The sequence below is a fragment of the Palaemon carinicauda genome, chromosome 3 (genome assembly GCF_036898095.1).
Source record: "Palaemon carinicauda isolate YSFRI2023 chromosome 3, ASM3689809v2, whole genome shotgun sequence".
NCBI classification, from domain to species: Eukaryota; Metazoa; Arthropoda; class Malacostraca; order Decapoda; family Palaemonidae; genus Palaemon; species Palaemon carinicauda.
Window position 1 is genome coordinate 117,380,084 of NC_090727.1, and position 23,303 is coordinate 117,403,386.

A 23,303-nucleotide genomic window follows, 5' to 3' on the forward strand; every position below is an offset into this window, starting at 1 on the left:
GGTGTGTTCCAAACGGCAAAGAACATTTTTGGCTTTTTCTGCATCCCTAGCGGAAGCACCCACCAAGAACACGGTAAGTGACGGAGCCTTTGGCTTTTTACTTATATTGATAATTTCCTTCAGCCTGGGTACACCAAGTGTTACATTTTTCGAAGACACACCAGCAAAATGGAAAGTGTTCAGTGTCATCTGGGTGGCAGGTTCACCAAGAGACTGGGCAGCAAGAGCCCCTACCATTTCACCTGGAGCAGCCTGAAATTTACAGTAACCACGATTGTATTACTCGATGGATAGCTTTCTCATGCTTTGTTAACTGGTATAATTCCTTATTCATTTGATATTTTTTTTATGAATCAAATATATGGAAAAAATATGTATACTTATGTATAAACATGCATTCAAAAACTCTTGTATGTGAACTTTAATACAATGAGAGAGGAATTCTAACATTGTAAAAGTTTGCTACTGCCACAGTAGGGAAGAGTATTTCAATATTGGGAGGAGTAATATGGAGAGGACAGTAAACAAAAGAAGGTAAATTTCTATTGATTTATCAGATTTAATAATTCTAATAAAATTCCTCCATATTGCTGAGAACTAACAGAATAAATAAACTAGGTACTTACAATAGCTTGATGGAACCTTGTTTCAATTTCACCAATCAACCAGTTGAATGATTCCATAGTTAATTTGTACTCCTCTGCAACTTTCTTTGTGCACAATGTTGACCTTACTAAACACTGGAAACAGAATGTGGCATTCCTGTTGGCTTGTACACTGATACGATCATCCCCTACCACGATGTTACATTTTACAAGCATTTCTCTTACACCTTCAACCACCTTTACAGGGGACAAGTCGGTTGGAGTTCGCTTGTTAATGTGGAAAATCTTCTGCACATTCCAAATCATACGCTCCAAATTGCACGGCAATACAACCTGATAAAAGGTAAATTTTAGTGTAAAATTTCTTAATGATTTACGGAAAGGATATTACAAAATATTCAGTAACTATAAAGTTACACAAATTGAAATAAAAAAAATCATTCATATCAAGAAAAATACATTCATATTTATAAAAGAATGCTGTTATCATCAATACACCATCTATAGATAAATCTGCTGGGTATTAGTTATATTTCACAGCAACACAGTGACCCATGAATTTGCCAGTTAATCTACAAAGATTGATATATAATAAGCCAACAAAGTTTATTATCAAAAATCCCAAAAATTAAACCTACATATTTCCCTACAAGACATTGCAAAACTCCTCCTAAACAAAATGATTAATTAAAACATTTCATGAATCTATATATGTGGATTACTAAAGGTGCATAGTTAGAATCCGCAAAAATGGAAGGTTGACTGTGATAATGGAACTACAAGAAAATAACCTATAACATGCACAATACTCTCCTCAACATCAGGATCTACGTATTGATAATGTCTCTTTTACTCTGTATGACTTGAAATTTTAGGTAGGATTTTCAACATCAAATTTACTTTTGAGAAACACATTAGGTCTGTTATTTTCTTGAACTTAACTTCGAACATTAAGAAAATTTTAAATAAATCAATGCTTAAAACCTTTGACTTTAACCACACATCAATAAATGAAAATACTATATTAACTATGTACTGTACACTGTCTCAAAAACATTGAAATCCTGTTTATAATTACCTTTGTATCACCCTTGGGGAAAACTTCTCTCAATCCAACTCGATCCTCTTGAAGCTGCTGCCATTCTGCTTCAAGAGCACTTATAGCTTCAGGAGACCCAATCAACTCTCGTACAACATCTTCGTTAAACAATCGTCTCAAGTACCTTTCATTTGTAACATCAAATCTATATCTATCTTCAAACCGACGATTAGACAACTTGACAGTCGGCATCTTCTGGAACTCTACATACTCTCCTGCTAAACCATCTTCACCATATCTGAGCTGAATCACTTGACTAACGCTGTTCCTAACTGTACCATCATAATTTACCATTACGCTCTCCATAGCTTTAATCAGTCGACGCTGAATGTAGCCAGTTTCAGCAGTTTTCACAGCAGTATCAATCAAACCTTCACGACCACCCATGGCATGAAAATAAAACTCTGAAGGAGTCAGTCCTGCAAGATATGAATTTTCCACGAAACCTCTGGACTCAGGACCATAATCATCTTTAATGAAATGAGGCAGGGTTCTCTTTCGGAACCCAAAGGGAATTCTTTTACCTTCTACATTCTGCTGACCCACACAGGCAATAACCTGAGAAATGTTAATATTAGATCCTTTCGAACCTGACACCACCATAGCCTTTAGATTGTTATATTCTGTCAGTGACTTCTTAGCAGAACCACCAGTTTTGTCTCGAGCATCATTCAGAATACGATTTACTTGATTCTCGAAAGTTTGCCTCAATGTGTTACCTGGTGTAGGTTCAAGCTCATCGTTGTGAGCTTTGTGAATAACTTCTATTACATCTTCCTTAGCTTTACGGATGGTGTCCTGAATGACTCTGTATGTAGAAGGATCGGAAATGGTATCACCAATACCAATGCTCATTCCTTCAAGTAACAGCCAATTGTTAACCACAGTCTGAATGTTACCATAAAATCTACCAGCAATTTCATGACCTAATTCCATCCAAGCAACGTGCAACATAGACCCAGATGAAGCTCCAAGAGTTTTCTTACAAAGAATTCCAGTGACTAGTTCACCATGTTCCACCAAAACCTGCAAAGAATTATAATTATTAATTAGTATAACCTGACCAAGAAGTTTACATATTTGAATGCCATTGGCTTAACACAAGGGATTTGGGTTATTCATCCAATAAATTACATTAATTCAAATCTAGATTGTGAATATACCCTGCACAGTAGTACATACATACATATACCAAGGCACTTCCCCCAATTTTGGGGGGTAGCCGACACCAAACAAATGAAACAAAAATGGGGACCTCTCCTCTCTCTGTTCCCCCCAGCCTGACAAGGGACTCAACCGAGTTTTGCTGGTACTGCTGGGGTGCCACAGCCCACCCTCCCACATTATCCACCACAGATGAAGCTTTTTAATGCTAAATCCCCTACTGCTGCTACCTCTGCGGTCAACCAAGGCACCGGAGGAAGCAGCAGGGCCTACTGGAACTGCATTACAATCACTCGCCATTCATTCCTATTTCTAGCAGACTCTCTTGCCTCTCTCACATCTATCCTCCTGTCACCCAGAGCTTCCTTCATTCCATCCATCCACTCAAAACTTGGCCTTCCTCTTGTACTTCTCCCATCAACTCTTGCATTCATCATCTTCTTTAGCAGACAGCCATTTTCCATTCTCTCAACATGGCCAAACCACCTCAACACATTCAGATCCACTCTAGCTGTAGTACAATAGTAGAAAGGTAAAGCTAATGAAAAGATCTCCTACACTCATACTTTTCCAAAATCTTGAACATTTGCTGCAGGTTTTAGTTTGAAAATTCCCATAAATTATATCTCACAGTTGGAATTCATCTGCATTCTAATAGAGCAAAAAAGACTGGAAAATAGATTATTCTTCATCAATAGACTCTTGTTCATCTAGCAAGATATTAACCCAAGTCTGGTGTAGAATACCTATTCACATATATCAATATAATAATTACCTCCATTTTCAAATGATTATCTACGATGTTCTTTGATCTTAAAATATTTTCAAAACTTATTCCATACATTTAATGACAAAATACTTCTATTAATATTGCCACCGTTAACTTCATTATTACAAAATGTTTCCATTCAATTCATCACCAACTTTACTTAAATAAAATATTCAACTCCCGAGTCTGGCGTTCACCAATCAGGGACGTTACTACATCGGTCACAACAACCGTAAACGTAAGCAGGTGAATTGAATGTTGCATACAAATGAGCAAGCAATTTCCACAATATTGGAAGTATAATAATAAATGCTCTCCTGCTACTTGGTAAGGCACTTGTTAATGTTGCTGAATAACAGTTGATTGCATAGAACTAGAACTCCATGTTTCATTAATATAAAATCTATCCTTCAACTAATAATCCAAGGCAAAGGACAAAGTGTCCCTGTATAAATTGGTGGTTATCTTGACAATCCATACCTAGAGTAACACTGGAAATGATGAAGCTGCTCTTACATGAGGCATAATATGTATGCTTAACACAGGAAACTAAAATACACATTTCCAGGTTTCAAGGGTGGAGACTAAGAACACCACTTCCAAATCAGAGGCAGCAAATTAGGATATTAGTGAACACTTAATTGTGGGTACAGATAATTCTGCATAAGAAAACCAGGGAATTACCACATACATGCAAAGGAAGCAAACATAAACTATACCTTTGTGTCTCCAGGAGATATCCATTTGTATGGTCCATCATCTTCATCATCAGGATGTGTGGAATGTGTCTTGACAAGGTTCAGGTTTCCAGGAATGATGAGAGTGAAAAGTTGTTTTCCAGTCCATAAAGGTTTGGGCTTTAGTATAGCAGGCTGGGGCATGCGACCTTCCCAAATAGGCAAGAACATCAGCAGATTCATCATTTCAGACTGAAAAAGGTAACAACATTGAAGAATTCTTAAATGCAAGATTTTCTGCAATTCCAAGTCAATGGAAAAATTACAATGAATATAAATTCCATGCTGAAAACAAAACAAAAACATAAATGTAGCCCAGGTATAAGGACGAGACAAAGACCCTCAGTATCGTTAATGCCCCATATTTGTATAATAGTGACATGAGAAAAACAGTACCTTCTCAAGGAAAACATCTCGCTTCGTTAGTTTTCTGACGGCTGTGAGTGTGTCCTGCACAATTCCCATGACAGGCTTGTTAGCCTGTGGAGTGATAATCATGCGAGGTGTTACGTGAAGGTTCTCAATTTCAGCCCTTGTTTCCATACTTTGTGGCACATGTAAATTCATTTCATCACCATCAAAATCAGCATTGTATGGAGATGTTACAGAAAGGTTCATCCGGAATGTTGACCAGGGAAGAACCTGAAAAAAAATAATCTTTAATGAAATTGAATTCTATTACGTTGAATCAGAAAGAGTATAATACTTTTGATTAAACTAAAAAACTGAATCTAAGTCTGTAAATCCATGCAATCTGTACAATGTTCTATTGCCTGTTGTTAATGTCTTCAAAAAGTATACTGTAAGTTAAAAATTCATGAAGATGCCCCTTAACCAAATCTAATGACCTCAAGGAGAATAAATGTTGGGATTTCATTGGCAATTTACATATTATCAGATCAAAGTGCTCAGATTGTGTTACATTCATCCTGATTCTAAGTGATTCACAATAATTAGAATGTTTTCTATGCTAATGAGCCAGAAAGGGTTCTACACTACCGTATTTGTTCTTAAAATATGCATTTACTTCCAAAATAAATTTATTATATATTAAGGTTCTGATTGAAATTTAAATGCTCAAGTATTTAAACTGTAAACTTTACTGTTGAAAACACTTACTTTCACCCTATGACCCATCATGGACATTTTATGTAGGGTTGGCTGTCGATTGAAAATAACCAAATCTCCATCTGTAATATGCCGCTCTACTTTATATCCACACTGCAAATGTAGGTCAGACGGTTTGGGATGGTACCTCAAATCAATACGTGCTCCATTATCACGAACTATGTACTTTGCTCCTGGATATTGGTTGTTGCCTCGCTTTACAAGCTCTTGCATCCTGCAATAGCAAAAATTACTCTAGAAAAAAATCCTGATTTGTGAAATACAATTCATTGTCTTCACCATAAGCTTTTGCCTTAATACTTAGAAAGAGCATCAAAACTAGAAAAAGACAAGTAATTTGATACCACCACCTTCACATATACAGTAATAGAGCCAGGGGATGGAATAGTGATATGTTTAAGGAAGGTTCAGAACACTTGATACCTTAAAAATATGTAAAAGAACAGATTGAAAAGAGGGAAGAAACACATCAACATGCATACAATACAGCATAAATAAGTTAGTAAAAAGTAATACCCTGGCTTGAACTGGTCCCAAGAGACCTGGCATTAGTCATTACAAACAGCTATCATTTTATAAAACCATTATTTGCATTAATAAGATTCCAAGCGAAGTATAGTATTATTAAGTACAGCACTTTACCATTATTATAAGATGTAGAAACCGACATAAACTCGGGTAAAACACCATAAACTTAATTTCTGTATTTAATCCTTAAGGATGCCCAACAAAGTCGAAACTGACGTATGTTGAACCGAAGTAAAGAGGTATTATATTAAGAAAATGGTAGGCAGATATATATAAATAAATAAATAAATAAATAAATTAAAAAAAGCAGGAGTTAATTAGAAACATTTTTATTGCTACCCTATAATAATGAGGATTCCAAAAGGAAAAGCAACTAGCTACTTCCCCCAATTTTGGGGGGTAGCCGACATCAACAAATGAAACAAAACAAAAAGGGAACCTATACTCTCTACGTTCCTCCCAGCCTGACATGGGACTCAACCGAGTTCAGCTGGTACTGCTAGGGTGCCACAGCCCACCCTCCCCCGTTATCCACCACAGATGAAGCTTCATAATACTGAATCCCCTACTGCTGCTGCCTCCGCGTTCATCTAAGGCACCGGAGGAAGCAGCAGGGCCTACCGGAACTGCGTCACAATCGCTCGCCATTCATTCCTATTTCTAGCACGCTCTCTTGCCTCTCTCACATCTATCCTCCTATCACCCAGAGCTTTCTTCACTCCATCCATCCACCCAAACCTTGGCCTTCCTCTTGTACTTCTTCCATCAACTCTTGTATTCATCACCTTCTTTAGCAGACAGCCATTTTCCATTCTCTCAACATGGCCAAACCACTTCAACACATTCATATCCACTCTAGCTGCTAACTCATTTCTTACACCCGTTCTCACCCTCACCACTTCGTTCCTAACCCTATCTACTCGAGATACACCAGCCATACTCCTTAGACACTTCATCTCAAACACATTCAATTTCTGTCTCTCCGTCACTTTCATTCCCCACAACTCCGATCCATACATCACAGTTGGTACAGTCACTTTCTCATATAGAACTCTCTTTACATTCATGTCCAACCCTCTATTTTCTACTACTCCCTTAACTGCCCCCAACACTTTGCAACCTTCATTCACTCTCTTGACGTACATCTGCTTCCACTCCATCATTTGCCGCAACAACAGACCCCAAGTACTTAAACTGATCCACCTTCTCAAGTAACTCTCCATTCAACATGACATTCAACCTTGCACCACCTTCCCTTCTCGTACATCTCATAACCTTACTCTTACCCACATTCCCTCTCAACTTCCTTCTCTCACACACCCTTCCAAATTCTGTCACTAATTGGCCAAGCTTCTCTTCTGTGTCTGCAACCAGTACAGTATCATCTGCAAACAACTGATTTACCTCCCATTCATGATCATTCTCGTCTACCAGTTTTAATCCTAGTGAAATAGTGTCGAATATTAACCACAACTGGAATTATCACTTGAGAAGAGTGAAAAAACTAAATCATATGAGGAAAAGAATATAAAAATACAACAGGTGACAAATGAAGATTTGTAAAGGACATTTTGTTAATTAAAAAGCTTCAGCTTGAGGAAGTAAAGGTATAACCATTTCTTAAAATCTGAGTCAAGTTTTTCATTTGCAAATCTTTGATAGATTGCCCTTTGGAATACCTTAGTACAAGTTCTATGAAGACAATGATTTGTATTTTTAGATATAAAATCTCTATTTCATGATTTACACTAAAGAATGATGAAAACATGAATATAGTAAGTATCTCATCAAGTGAAACAATAAAATCCTTAAAACTCACTTTGTTATGTTGAATGGTGTGACAATTTCTGGATAGGTGAGATTTTGTGCAATAGATCTTGGTACACCAACTTGATCAATACGAAGATTTGGATCTGCAGTAATGACAGTACGTGCTGAGAAGTCTACACGCTTTCCCATAAGATTACCTCGAATTCGACCTTCTTTTCCCTTCAATCTTGCTTTAATTGCTTTCAGAGGTCTTCCTGACTTCTGCAATGCTCTAGGCATACCTGGCATATCATTGTCAGTCAAAGTTGCTACATGAAACTGAAGCATTTTGATATTTTCAACAATAATGTGAGCAGCTGCACCAGCTTGCTCGTTTCGAATAAGTTCATTATTTGCCTTGATGATATCAGCAAGTTTGTGCGTAAGATCATCCTGATTTCGAGCTGAGCCATGCATAACAACAGCAGGTCGCACAGGAAGAGGTGGTACTGGCAACACTGTCATGATCATCCAATCTGGACGGGCAAATTTTGGATCCATACCCAACAGATAACACTCTTCATCTGAAAATTTCACAAACATTAATACAGTGTATCTTAACCACTAGGAACAATTAATATGTAAAGCAAATGTTTTGGAATAACAAAGAAATAAGTACATCTACCCCCTGACTTATACAATAAATTAACTAAAATTAATCAAATCATATTACAAAATGTTAATGGGTAGAATTAAGGAAATATTTAGATCCTTTACTATTTGCATTACAATAACAAAATGCCTAAACCCTTGGTTAGTTACCAAATAATAAAACTAATTCAGAGTTAATGCATAACTACCACCAAGTGCCATGCTTTCTGAGCAGCATTGAACAGGATAAGTCACTTCAAACACTTGAAAATCTGCTTAAACAAGATTAATATGAAGTGCAGTACCAGATAACAAGCAAGACAATATTAGTAAGAAATACATTGTCATTACTTCAAAATGTTAGTAAATGAGTTTTGTAAGTAAAGAAATTTTGTTAACATTTGTTTGGGAGACATACCTTTACTATTACAACACAGAAAAATAATTAGAGTAAAAAGAAAAAGGTAAACGCAAGCACAAACAATAAAAGTCTTGCTGTGATTCTGACTATGAAAAGGAAGCAAGCTAAAATGGTGGGCTACAATAAGGTGTATTCACACTGGCTCCTCTTGCCATCAGGAACAAGGGGCTTTCATACAAAATTTGTTTTGCTCTACGATATTAAAGCTATTTCTTCTTTGAATTAATTATTTTGTTAAAAGACGTATAGTGACGTTAAGTCATTTTTCAGTCTTTAATTACTGACTAGATACATATTTTGCTAATCATACTGGATTGGCTTGGAATACATCTTTTAGGCCAGAAGCCAGGCACTAGGACTTGTGAGGTCATCCATATTATCCCGTGTTGTCTTCATTGTCTTTGAAGTACACCTGTTGACTTTGCTGTTGGGTAACCTAAAGGCCCAGTACTCTCAATTTTAGGATTTTCAGTTTAAAAAAAAAAATTCTTTATGAGACTTTTCATACTTATTTCCTAAGTGCAAGGCATTATTGTTTGAGACCTTGTGGATTACTGGTACCTTTCATGTGTGGCTATCTAAGGTTAGTGAATCTTAGACACAAGTAATCAAGTATGAGGACAAAAGTGACTACTGAATTCGTTTACCGTGTTACTGTTTACTACATCTGCTGGAAGTGTATTTGAAGTATTTGCTATTTTGTATGAAAAGAAATTGCCACATTGAGTTGTGTTGTATCTTTCCAATTCCAGTTTGTATTTGTTACCTCTGAACTGATTTGTGCTAAACGTGAATAAATTGTTGTCGTCTACATTTGTTATTCCTTTAGGAATTTTGAGAGCATCTATTACTATCCCCTTAATCATCGAGTTTGTGGATAAAATAAGTTCAAACGTTCCATCCTCTGTCTACAGTATATCCAAATTGCCTTAAAGTTGGAACTAGTTAGGTGACCCTAGCTTTTACAGCCTCCAGTCTATCTATATTCTTCTGAATACTTGGAGCCCAGAATTGTACTCCGTATTCTAGATGGGGTCTTACTAGTGATGTGTACAGCTGTAGTAAAGTGTCTGTTTCTGTATTTAAATTGTCCCTTATGTAACCTTACTACTTTTTGTGCTTTCTTTTCAGCTTTTATGCTCTGTTTGGTGAACTTCAAATCCTTGCTGATAATAGTACTGAGGAGGTCTTCCTCCTGGTCCACACTTTCTACTTCATTACCTTCCCACAGTTAAGAGGCATTTGCCATTTTCTGGGCCATTTTCCTAGCTTCAAAAGATCCTCTCTTAAGGCTTCTATATCCGAGTTCGCAGCATTTATGCCTACTTTAGTATCGTCGGTAAATTTGGCTATTCTGCTAGTTAACCCCTAAATCTATGTCATTAATGTAGATCAGAAATAGCAAGGGGGCCAACGACAGATCCTTGAGGTACTCTGTTTGTAACAGCTGCCCACTCTGAAGCTTCTCCATTAATTACAACTCTGTTTTCTATCAGTTAGCCAATCTTCGATCCATTCAGCTGGCTTGTCAATAATGCTTAGTGCTCTAATTTCGACCATTAATTTTTTATGAGGAATTTGGTCTAGCATCTTTGAAAATCTAGGAATATGATGTCTTATCTATTGCCCTGCTTTTGTCATAAATGCTAAAAACACACACACATTGCCCTGCTTTTGTCATAAATGCTAAAAACACACACACACACACACACAGAGAGAGAGAGAAGAGAGAGAGAGAGAGTGAGAGAGAGAGAGAGAGAGAGAGAAGGAGAGAGAGAGACGAGAGAGAGAGAGCGAGAGAGAGAGAGAGAGAGACCTAATTACCTTTTACATGTCATGTAAAAAGATATTGACATGCTACAAAAAGTAATTTAGCATAACCATAAAAATTCTAGGAGCAATCTAACAGTAACTCTAGCAAATACAAATGAACTTGAAAAAGATTAGTAATAATAAGTTGGAAAACTAAAAGCCCGTGGGTACGTGCTCACCCATCAAGGGAGAGAGAGAAATTGTAGCCCAAATATATCTGCGTAGTGACTATTTGGAGGAAAAAGAAACATGGTATCTTAACACTAAATGCAGAATGAACAAGTAAACTTTTAACAAGTTATCACTCACAACATAAAGAAATATACAGCTTGCAATTAAGAAAAATATATACATAACTTTCTTGTAAAATAGAAAAATTCATTTCAAAATAAATTCTAACTACCATACATTCTATCCTTTAAGAGAATGAACATATAACTTGCTTCAACTGAATTCAATGAAATTACTGCATTATCCATTCCTTTACCCAGACAATGCAAAGAAATGACCTGAAGAGTTTTAAACAGATAGATAACCCCCCATCAACAACGGATTTCTTACACACCTGTGATGTGCTTGAATATCTCATACACACGCTCTGCAGTCAGAATCTGCTTCTTTTCCTGGGTATCCTCATTAACATGTTTCCACTCTGCTATCAGCTCCAAACCTACTCTCTTAATTTTTGGTTGGTAGCGACCACAACCTCCATGGCCACTGCCCTTCTTCAATACACTTGGATCATCAGGATCTTTACCAACATCGACATCGTCACCACCTTCACAAATCATCTTGGATTTGCACAGATTATAAACATGAAGTAGACGCTTCCTTGGTTGACCCTTCGATTTAGTCACAATCTCACGGATTTTTGGATTTTGCTTGAAAAGAGAGAATCGGCTTTGGTTAGCATTATTAAGCTGAAGATTTGAAACAATAATATATTTTATCATACCAGTAAATATATTGTCAATTTCACTTCATCAAGAGGCATAAATATTTGCTGAACAACGAAATGTTTAAAACTATTCATTAAAACCAAATATTTTGCATTCACTTCCCTTACACAATAGGATGGTTTTAATTACCTACAGGTATCTCAAAATTAAATTAAGAAAAAAAATTATATACATTTCAGTTTTAGTCTAATATAAAATACCTGAAAATTCTAATACCTACAAGAGAATTTGCCATAACCACAAAGTAAATATTCTGTTTGAAAATACTATATAAAAAGAGGGTTACAATAGTAACAAGAATGTACAATATTTAGAAATTTTGGTAGATGTTGCAATTACCGTACCTTTAAATTATTAGCCACAGCACTACTTTCCCAATAAAATAATTACAGGGGTAACTCGGTTTACAAACTTAATTATTTCTGAAAGCGAGCTCATTACCCAAATTGTTCATAAACCAAAACAGCTTTTTCCATAGGAAATAAACTCTATGCATTCCACACGAACATACCTACAACATATGTATACCCATTTTTAAACGTTAATCTATTTAAAGGACAAACCCACACATCAGAAATTAATCATTATCAATGAAAAAATAAATTACATTGAACTTGTACTTTACCCTTGAGGAGAGTTATGGCTAGAAATGAGAAGTGTTTACTGCATGGAGGCAGACTCTCCCTTCGTGAAAACTTCTGGTAAAATATTAAGAGTTCTCTTTTCTGAAGTGTTCAATTTTTCAAACTGAATCACTTATTATATACTTTTAGGACACACTGCTGTCCTTTTTCTACACGCGTTCAAATTTCACAAGGAAACTATCTGGATGATGATATTTTTTTATTTTCTTTAAAATTGTATGGAAATGCGGTATTGCTTTGTCAGTGAAAAAAAATTTGCTGTTCAGCCTGCCTAAGCCTTATCTAAAAGAAGTGTTTCTACAAAACTTTGCAGGGTTTCCCCAAATTCTTAAAATCTCCCTAATACCATGTGAAGCGAGAGATTTGTCACTGTCACTATCCCTCCTCCTTCACCTCTTCTTGCTGCTCCTTAAGCAACACGACCAAGTACTCAGTCATCAGCTCAACATTTATGATGTACAGGTATACCTCACGTTACGTCGGTAAATGGTTCCAAAAGAGGCGACGTAAGTTGAAAAACGTGTCAAATTTACTTGTCTCTGAATTTACTTGTCCTTACTCACTAGGCTAAACCACAAATACCCATTCCCAATTCTTCACCAGGGGTAACTACAGTACACTGTAATTGTTCAGTGGCCACTTTCCTCTTGGTAAGGGAAGAAGAGACTCTTTAGCTATGGTAAACAGCTCTTCTAGGAAAAGGACACTCCAAAATCAAACCATTGTTCTCTAGTCTTGGGTAGTGCCACAGCCTCTGTACCTTGGTTTTCCTGTCTTGGATTAGAGTCCTTTTGCTTGAGGGTAAACTCGGGCACACTATTCTATCTTGCTTTTCTTTCTCTTGGTTTGTTAAAGTTTTTACAGTTTATATAGGAGATATTTATTATAATGTTATTGTTCTGAAAATAATTTATTTTTCCTCGTTTCCTTTCCTCGCTGGGCTATTTTCCCTGTTGGAGGCCTGGGCTTATAGCATCCTGCTTTTCCAACTAGGGTTGTAGCTAAGCAATTAATAATAATAATAATGTATAAATGCAATTTGAATAATATATGGTAATAATCTATCTAAGCTTACAAACAAGTTTTAATCTTTAATTTAGTACCGATAAAAGTAAGTATTTTTACGAATAAATGTACATCCATACTTGTAAATGTAAATGTTTACAATATAGCAATGTTTGCAGTACATTGCAGGCTGTTTATTTGTAAATATGGTTAGCTCTAAGATAGTATAAAATACAGAGATTTTGTAAGGTTAAATAACAAATCAAGTTACTATAATTATTTTGTGATAGTATGATATAAATTCAGTTGTTACACTTATTAGTATTTAGATTTAATATCTTTGTTTATATCTGCGGCATACGTAGATGACTGTGGATCGTCAGCTGTTGTCGTTCTTGTTTGATGAGCATTTTATTAAGATACTGGTTGAGAGTTCGTTGAACTGAGCTTCTCCTTTCTTCAAGGATTTATTATAGGGAGCTAAATCATATCAACAAATACGCTTAACTATATATCAGCATAATTGTGATACTGTCCTGACCTTGAAAACAGCCGACACAAAACCAAAATAAAAAATTGGTAATTGCTGTTGTTAAAATACATCTTGAATTGATAATACAGAAGTAAAAAAAAATTATTAAACGAAGTTCAAATTACGGAAAGTGTAACTTATAATCTTTGGATTTATATACAGTCAGCCCTACGTCATTGCCAGGGTTAGGTAACAGACACACTCCCAAAGCTAAAACATTGAACTTCAAACCACTCTAAATCATTACACTAATGCATAATAAAGTAATGTATAAAAACAAAATTTTACATCCTTTCCTTAATAAACTCATAGATCATATATAACACCAAATAAACTACTAGTAAACTTCATTCAATTCTCCTCATAATTCTAAATTCTTTAAATATGGCAAATTTGTAATAATTTGCATTTTTCCTAAAATGCAACCATTCCACTATTTATATTGGTATACTGTTTACGCGTGAAGCTGAACTAGCCATGGTAATTTTCAGTGAGGGATAACTATCCCACCTACTCTACCTAATCACTCACACACCTGGGTTGAGTAACTACTTTGCTTACTGGCAAGACTTAAGATACAGGGTGGCGGGCCAATGTGTATAAATAGTAGAATGTTTGTCTGTTAGCAAAGATACAAATTATTATAAATTTTTCATTTGTTCCTGCACAAATACAAACCTTCCAATATTTATTTTTGAGTAGACTCACTCTTAGGAGGGAGGAAATCCTTTACCAACTGGCTTTAGTAAACCCGGGGTTCTCTCTACTTCAGTAAGCCAGAAGTAGTAGGAACCCTACCGTCGCTAAATTCTCGTGCTATGCCCTATTAGGGGCAATAGCTATTAGCGGCCTGCAAAAGTTTGTTTCTTCGTGAAACTAGCAATGCAGATGGTCTATAATGTAAGAACTCGAATATAAACACAAGAGTCCTTAGACTTTACACAATATTTCTATACTCAGGATACACAAGTGAAATGAGTCTTACCTGCAGAGAGGTGAAGCCAGCTTGTGCTGAAGGACAATAGTGCTTTTTTTTCCTAAGAAGGGGAGGGGGGGGAGAGAGAAGGTGAAAGGCCAGTCATTCTACTCATTCACCCCAGACTAACCCGGGTAACCTCAGCCCTCAACCCTCTGCTACTTGTCCATCAAGGAGCTTGGGGTGTTTTAGGCCACTTTTTTTTCAGCCATCAAAGGACCTATGGAGATTGTGTCCAGGTTCCTGGGGGTTGTGTCTTGCCGGTAACGGGTGGTGAACGATGTTTGACTTTTCCACGTCTGCTTGCAGTTCCTGCACCCTGGAGGGTCTGCATTGAGAGGAAACTCAATTACATTTAAAATCCAGGAGGAAAAGGTATTCCTTGTCACCTTCCCTGTGCTGACAAACAGTGTTGACACACGGGGGCGAGCTGCTGCCGTTCTTTTAAGGTAACGCCTCAGACTCCCAGTTGGTCTGGGTCTTCGGTTACAGAACGAAGACACTATCCGGCATGGGCCGAACCTAGGGTACAACACACCGGGATTTTGAGTCTTAGCAATGAACTCAGGAACGAAGCTGAAAATTACTTCTCCCCATCTCCTAGAGTAAGTGACGTCAGAACATAGACCATTCAACTCACTAACTCTCTTGGCCAAAGCAAGTAGAAATAGTCTTCCATGTAAGGAGGCTATCTGTTGCCTGGCATAAGTTTCGTAGAGAGGGACCTTCAGAGACTGAAGAACCCATCCCCGTTCCAAGGAGGAGGTCTAAGTTCTGACTGGGGACAATTCATCTAAAAACTTTATGAGCAGAGGCATCGAGGGGAGTGATACCCCTTCCACGACATCAGACACAAAAGACAGACCACGAGGGGAGTGATACCCCTTCCACGACATCAGACACAAAAGACAGACCACGAGGGGAGTGATACCCCTTCCACGACATCAGACAAAAGACAGACCACTTCACCTGGAAGACTGATGCTGAAAAGCATCTGAAGTGTATAGACATCCTTTCTGCAACTCGTTGTGAAAAGCCTCTCTGAGAGAGGAAGTGCTGGACAGTTTCCAGGCCTAAAGTCGACGCGAAGCTACAGCTTTGTGAAGATGTTGGCATGAGGCTGTTTTAGTAGATTGTGTTGTGGAGGAAGTTCCATCAGAAGCTCCGTCGGGAGCTGCAGAAGGTCCGGGAACCATTCTGCATGATGCCATAGCAGAACTATTGGAGTCATTGATAAGTTTTTGCTTATTCTGACTCAACTGGGGACTTTCTCATCAGACAGAACGGGGGTAATGCTTACACATCTAAGCTGTCCCACCGTTGTTGGAATACATTTTGTTTGAGAACCTGGGGGTCCGGTATTGGGGAACAGTCGAGAGCCTGAAGTTCAGGAATGTTGCAACAGGTCCAGTCGGGGAACCCCACAAAGTTAAGAATTTGTTGGCTACTAGACGATTCAAAGACACTGGGAGTCCACTTTCTGAGTCACCTAGATTAGATTGTCTGCGCGCCACGCACTCACTCTCTCTAATGATGAATAAAAATCATATAACTGCTGGAAAAGTTGAATAACAAGCAGTTAATAAATTTAACTTGAGAACTGAAGAAACTATAGTAATAAGGGAGCGACACCTAACCAGCGAACGGGAAAGTTGTAACCCCCTCTGAGTAAATGCGTGTAAGAGGGAGGGCGGCAAGTAAGGGAGTAGCAGTCTCAACACAATGATGTCTAACTTGCGGTGAGACCGCCGTAATACGTTGTCACACAAACAGCTCTGTAATAAAAGTTACATATACATAAAAACATGTGTGAATATTTTGTGCTGGAGGGTGTCCTAGCATTGACTAAGACATTCAGCAGGATTCTCTGTACACGGAACACCATCGATGCACAAGGCGGGCCACAAGGTCCTTGGGTCCAGGTCCCTGGAAATATTCTCAATAGCTACTACAGCAGTCGATTAAAATGCAGGGAACATCACCTTCTCTAAAGGAACGTTATAAAACCACCACACCTGAAGCTTTCCCAATTTTTCTCCGAAGGACTCGGCTCTAGATGGCAAAGAAGGCACAGTAATTTGAACACTGGAGGCCGAGAAACAGAAGCCATTTTCAGTTTGGGGGAAGACCCCAAGGCCAAACAATTCCGGTCAGCCTTCTTCCTCCTCCTGCCGTACTCAGAACACTGCAAAGGGGAACACAACCTGCACTGTCACAGGAGAATGATTGCAAATAATCATGCCCATTGCAAAAAGCTCACAAAGAATAGGGATCTATGTCCTGACATCTTATAAACCTGCCAAAATTCCAGAAAGGTTTACCAGGCCAGCATGTCTGTCTGGATTCTTTACCAGTCGCACAATCAGTCAACCAGAAAAGCTAGAAAATTTATCATAAAACAGCCAAGATTTGTCAAGTGCAGAGTATGCCCATACTTCTCTGCAGCTGAAATCAAAGTGACTACTTAGTGTGCTGGCAAGGATGAGAGCTTTCCCGTCACCATCGCGTAACTACTGATACCTTGTTATAAATTTTAACAGCAGAGTTCCAGCAATGTTGAAATCAAACTCCAATTAAAGGACGACAGTCTGTATTTGTGCAGGAACAAAAGACTAGTGTAATTACCAAAAGTATACTTACTGCATTAAAGAGAAGTTTACTGCAGTAGAAACACACACATCTCAGAATCTTCATGGACTTAGTAACAAATCCTATGTGAAATACTGGTTTGGCAAGCTCCATGTGACCAAAGTGACCTGGGCAGTCTGTCATGTTACCAGCACAAGTTATGCATCTTGTATTACGATCAAGGCATCCTTGACGGGGATCCATGAGGCCACCCAACTTTGGTCGTCCATTTTCATAAACTTCAGCATATTTGATGCCACCTTCTGTAGCAGACATCCGTCTCTGTAAAAAACAAATTTCTTAAACTGAAAACGTATAATGTAATTGAAATTTAGTACAGATAAATATAGTCATCAAATTAAATCAGAAAATAAATCTTTATAAGTTTTAAAATCAAAATCAAAATTACATATAATTGGGCAATGATCTTAACAAAAAAAACTAGAAAATTCTGTTTATAAACTTCAATAAAACAAAGCTAAAAATATCAAAATAAAAGACTACTTACAATTTCATCAGGACTCAGAATGCCAAACTGAACCCTGCGGACTGGCCGCAAGGTGGCCTTGCTGTTGTCCAAAGACATGTTTGATATTTGTTTGTAATGTCACTGAGAGGTGACTTACTTTCCCGGACTTAATAAAATCTAGCCATAAACCTGAAAGTAAAAAAGTTAAAATGCTATCAAGGTGAGTACAGAAAGCAATATCTAGAAATTATTTTATGTGGAATACTTTAGCTACTGTTTGTGATTCTAGATCTAGTTACTTTCTGCTAACTTGGTAATACTGCACTCAACAAACAGAGTTTTTCCAAGGTCATATTCAGCAACTGTCTGTTTGTATTATTTCAGAACTCAGGCACCTAAGGCATTATCAATACATTGCCCTATTACAAAATATCAGCAAAACATGAGAAAATAGATATATACTGCATAAACAACTATTATGTTATAGCGTCGTCTGCTACGAGACCAATAGTTGGTATATTTGCTTGTAGAAACTAAATATTATAAATAGACACAACGGAGGGAATGTAAACTGTAATTTTTGTGAAAATGAGGAGGAAGATTTGATACATTTTTTGTTATTTTGCCAGGAATATAGAAAAGAAAGGAATGAAGTAATTGAGCTACAACAACCATACGAGGAAGACCCAAAGAAAATAGTAGGATTATTTTTATTTAGTGAAACAAATATAGAAAAGAAAAAAGAAGTATTGAACATAATGTGGAAGAAAAGACAAAACAGTACAAAAAGATAAGCGTTAGAGGCGCCGTTGTAAAGGCTATGCCTCGCCCCAGAACCTGAACCTGAACCTGAGGGGGTTGCAGAGTCATCAGCTGATTACCAAACCAAACAAATAATTTGCTACTGTACTTCATTACATGAAGTCCAATATAAAAATAAATGAATTTATTACATATGAATGATAATTGTAGATTTATATTCTATCTCTCGTGAGTTTGAGAGCTTGTATGTCAATTGTTCGGCGTTTGAGGGGTGTCAAACCAAGTGGCCATGGTCAAACTCCCTTATACAACTTTTTCTTAGTGTTAAGACGCAGAGTGATTTTGGGGGTCACTTTTCATGAAAAATAGGTGCGTCTTATGACAAGTGAAATACGGTATGTATGTATGTATGTATGTGCAAGCAGCTAGGGGTTGTGACCTGGGAACTACTAGGTTAGGTTAGGTGGGTTTGTTGGGTTCTGTACCCTTTAATAAATTTTAAAAGTGATAAATAACCATGTTTTGGCCTGTTTTCAGCCACTTACAAGAACCATATATTTTTCCAACTGGCTATCTTGTCCTTACTTTACATTTATGACCATTATTATTGCTGCAAAACACTCGTTTATGACCTTCCCCCACCAACAAACCCCATTCTTCATAATTGTCTTTACATAAGGGGGTCCAAAAATTCATGAACAGGTGGTTTGCCCCAATAATCATGGTCAGAAATGCATAGAACACAAGATAGAGAGTAGGGAAAATATATGGTTCGTGTATTTGGCTAGAAATTAAAGTATCATATTTACCTAATATTGTTCTTAAAATATTTCATTTTTCCTTGTTTCCTATCCTCATTGGGCTATTTTCCGTAAGAGCCCCTGGGCTAATAGCATCCTGCTTTTCCAACTAGGGTTGTAGCTTAGCAAGTAGTACTACTAATAATAATAATGTATTTTTATTTCAGGAAATATGACTGCTACCTTGCAAGGAGTGAAGGAGGTTACAAATCAAACATGGGTTAAGCTAAGACTGAAGATTGAAAGACGTGCACGTGTTTAGGGGTATGGCTAACGGTATGTCTGATCATTTTTTGGTGGAAGGAAAATTAGTTGTAGCAAAAGAGTGGGGGAGTAGAGTAGGTGGATGTAAAAGGGAGCTAGTGAGGGTTGAAGAGCTAATAAAACCGGGGGTAAAAAGTAAATATCAGGAAAGGTTGAAAATGGCATATGACGAGGTGAGAGTAAGAGAAACTGGTAATTTAGAGGAGGAGTGGAAGTTAGCAAAAGAAAATTTTGTTGGGATTGCAAGTGATGTATGTGGCAAGAAGGTTGTTGGAGGCAGCATGAGGAAGGGCAGTGAATGGTGGAATGAAGGAGTGAAGGTAAAAGTGGAAGAGAAAAAGAGGGCTTTTGAAGAATGGCTGCAGAGTAATAGTATAGAGAAGTATGAAAAATATAGAGAGCAAAAGGTGGAAGTAAAGCGCAAGGTACGTGAGGCAAAGAGGGCAGCTGACCTGAGGTGGGGTCAGGGACTGGGTCAGTCATATGAAGAGAATAAGAAGAAGTTTTGGAAAGAAGTGAAGAGAGTAAGGAAGGCCGACGCAAGAATTGAAGAGACAGTGAAAGATGTAAATGGAAGGTTGTTAAAAGGAGAGGAGGCAAGGAAAAGGTGGGCGGAATATTTTGAAAGTTTGCTGAATGTTGAGGATGATAGGGAGGCAGATATAATTGCGGTTCCAGGTGTTGAGGTGCCAGTGATGGGAGATGAGAATGAGAGAGAGATTACAATAGAGGAAGTGAGGAGAGCACTAGATGAAACGAGAGTAGGAAAAGCATCGGGTATGGATGGTGTGAAAGCTGAGATGTTGAAGGAAGGGGGTGTGACTGTACTTGAATGGTTGGTGAGATTGTTTAATGTGTGTTTTGTGTTGTCAATGGTACCAGTAGATTGGGTCTGTGCATGTATTGTACCACTATATAAGGGTAAGGGAGATGTGCATGAGTGTTGTAATTCAAGAGGTATTAGTTTGTTGAGTGTAGTTGGAAAAGTGTATGGTAGAATACTGATTAATAGGATTAAGGATAAAACAGAGAATGCAATCTTGGAAGTACAGGGTGGTTTTAGAAGAGGTAGGGGTTGTATGAATCAGATTTTTACAGTTAGGCAGATATGCGAGAAATATTTAGCAAAAGGTAAGGAGGTGTATGTTGCGTTTATGGATCTGGAGAAAGCATATGATAGAGTTGATAGGGAAGCAATGTGGAATGTGATGAGGTTATATGGAGTTGGTGGAAGGTTGTTGCAAGCAGTGAAAAGTTTCTACACAGGTAGTAAAGCATGTGTTAGAATAGGAAAGGAGGTGAGCGATTGGTTTCCGGTGAGAGTGGGGCTGAGACAGGGATGTGTGATGTCGCCCTGGTTGTTTAACTTGTATGTTGATGGAGTGGTGAGAGAGGTGAATGCTAGAGTGCTTGGACGAGGATTAAAACTGTTAGGCGAGAATGATCATGAATGGGAGGTAAATCAGTTGTTGTTTGCGGATGATACTGTACTGGTAGCAGACACAGAAGAGAAGCTTGACCGACTAGTGACAGAATTTGGAAGGGTGTGTGAGAGAAGGAAGTTGAGAGTTAATGTGGGTAAGAGTAAGGTTATGAGATGTACGAGAAGGGAAGGTGGTGCAAGGTTGAATGTCATGTTGAATGGAGAGTTACTTGAGGAGGTGGATCAGTTTAAGTACTTGGGGTCTGTTGTTGCAGCAAATGGTGGAGTGGAAGCAGATGTACGTCAGAGAGTGAATGAAGGTTGCAAAGTGTTGGGGGCAGTTAAGGGAGTAGTAAAAAATAGAGGATTGGGCATGAATGTAAAGAGAGTTCTATATGAGAAAGTGATTGTACCAACTGTGATGTATGGATCGGAGTTGTGGGGAATGAAAGTGATGGAGAGACAGAAATTGAATGTGTTTGAGATGAAGTGTCTGAGGAGTATGGCTGGTGTATCTCGAGTAGATAGGGTTAGGAACGAAGTGGTGAGGGTGAGAACGGGTGTAAGAAATGAGTTAGCGGCTAGAGTGGATATGAATGTGTTGAGGTGGTTTGGCCATGTTGAGAGAATGGAAAATGGCTGTCTGTTAAAGAAGGTGATGAATGCAAGAGTTGATGGGAGAAGTACAAGAGGAAGGCCAAGGTTTGGGTGGATGGATGGTGTGAAGAAAGCTCTGGGTGATAGGAGGATAGATGTGAGAGAGGCAAGAGAGCGTGCTAGAAATAGGAATGAATGGCGAGCGATTGTGACGCAGTTCCGGTAGGCCCTGCTGCTTCCTCCGGTGCCTTAGATGACCGCGGAGGTAGCAGCAGTAGGGGACTCAGCAGTATGAAGCTTCATCTGTGGTGGAAATGTGGGAGGTTGGGCTGTGGCACCCTAGCAGTACCAGCTGAACTCGGCTGAGTCCCTGGTTAGGCTGGAGGAACGTAGAGAGTAGAGGTCCCCTTTTTGTTTTGTTTCTTGTTGTTGTCGGCTACCCCCCAAAATTGGGGGAAGTGCCTTTGGTATATGTATGTATGTATGACTGCTACCTTGCAAGGAGTGAAGGAGGTTACAAATCAAACATGGGTTAAGCTAAGACTGCAACAGTTGCAGGGGGCATTAGCCTCTCCATTATATAGGTAGGTGGGTAAGGAAAGGGTTTATGGGTTTGGTGGTATTCGTGTGAAGAGGTTTTGAAGTACGATATTCACAACTTTGAACTGGAAGAAAATGGAAAGAAATTGCTATTTTCAATGACCTGTCCCTAATTATAATATCAATACATCAGCAGTGGGATCTTGAGTTTCCTCAGAGCCAGAGAAATACAAACTTTTATGTCAAGTTGCCAACCTAACTAAGTCCTCGCATAAAAACTGCCGGCTAGCGACACTGAACAAGCTCAGTAACATAAGCTGATATAAAATTCTCGAGAAAATGATAAAATTCAGCAATCACTTTCAACAACCTACTGTAGAGAATACCAAGAAGAGACTGATTTAAACATTGAACGATATACTATAAGTCAAACTTACAGTAAATACGAAATCTCTTCGGAAATTTAGTGCAAAAATGTACAGTATAGACAGCATTAACACAAATGAGACTATATTACCAAGGGAATTGCCATACCACCAAAAGAAATGGCGGCCAAACGTAAACAAGGTTACATTGCGTATTTGATATCGAAAGGCATTACCAATTAGTACTGTTCCTTAGATAACATACTAATCAGCATCTACTAACCTTGATGGCTTATATAAGTAGCAATCACTTACACACGAGTTCGGGGTGTTATTTTACACCAAGGGTAGTGACAAACTTTACAACGTTTGTCATCACCCAGCAACAACCCGATACTGAATCGCTAGTCAGTGTTACCAACTTTCTACTTACAAGCAACCAATATTTTGGCGATAATTTGGAAACTCGGCTGAAAATAGCAATATTTTGGTGACATTGCTATGGCACGACATGGTGACATTGCTATGGCACAACATGGTGAAATAATAATAATAATAATAATAATAATAATAATAATAATAATAATAATAATAATAATAATAATAATAAAATGACAACAACAACAACAAAAACAATAATAATAATAATAATAATAATAATAATAATAATAATAAT

The 23,303-nt window shown here is 37.9% G+C and overlaps 1 protein-coding gene across 2 annotated transcripts in view; it reads right to left on the bottom strand.

Annotated features, from left to right (window-relative positions):
• Nucleotides 1-23,060, bottom strand: part of LOC137638423 (DNA-directed RNA polymerase II subunit RPB1-like) — a 28,928-nt gene extending 5,868 nt beyond the window's left edge. Inside the window, exons 1-11 of one of the 2 annotated variants that reach the window (XM_068370485.1) lie at nt 22,943-23,060; nt 17,916-18,065; nt 17,420-17,689; nt 11,229-11,544; nt 7,850-8,363; nt 5,494-5,716; nt 4,771-5,016; nt 4,357-4,566; nt 1,684-2,730; nt 627-938; nt 1-252 (exon numbers count right to left, since the gene is read on the bottom strand). The exon at nt 1-252 is cut by the window's left edge and continues 12 nt beyond it. In XM_068370485.1, the coding sequence (XP_068226586.1) occupies nt 1-252; nt 627-938; nt 1,684-2,730; nt 4,357-4,566; nt 4,771-5,016; nt 5,494-5,716; nt 7,850-8,363; nt 11,229-11,544; nt 17,420-17,689; nt 17,916-17,993 (3,468 nt within the window). In that variant the 5' untranslated portion in view covers nt 17,994-18,065; nt 22,943-23,060. Of the gene's footprint in view, nt 253-626; nt 939-1,683; nt 2,731-4,356; nt 4,567-4,770; nt 5,017-5,493; nt 5,717-7,849; nt 8,364-11,228; nt 11,545-17,419; nt 17,690-17,915; nt 18,066-22,910 lie in introns of both variants that reach the window. The other variant, XM_068370484.1, reaches the window with a different exon arrangement.
• Nucleotides 23,061-23,303: the final 243 nt, after the last annotated feature.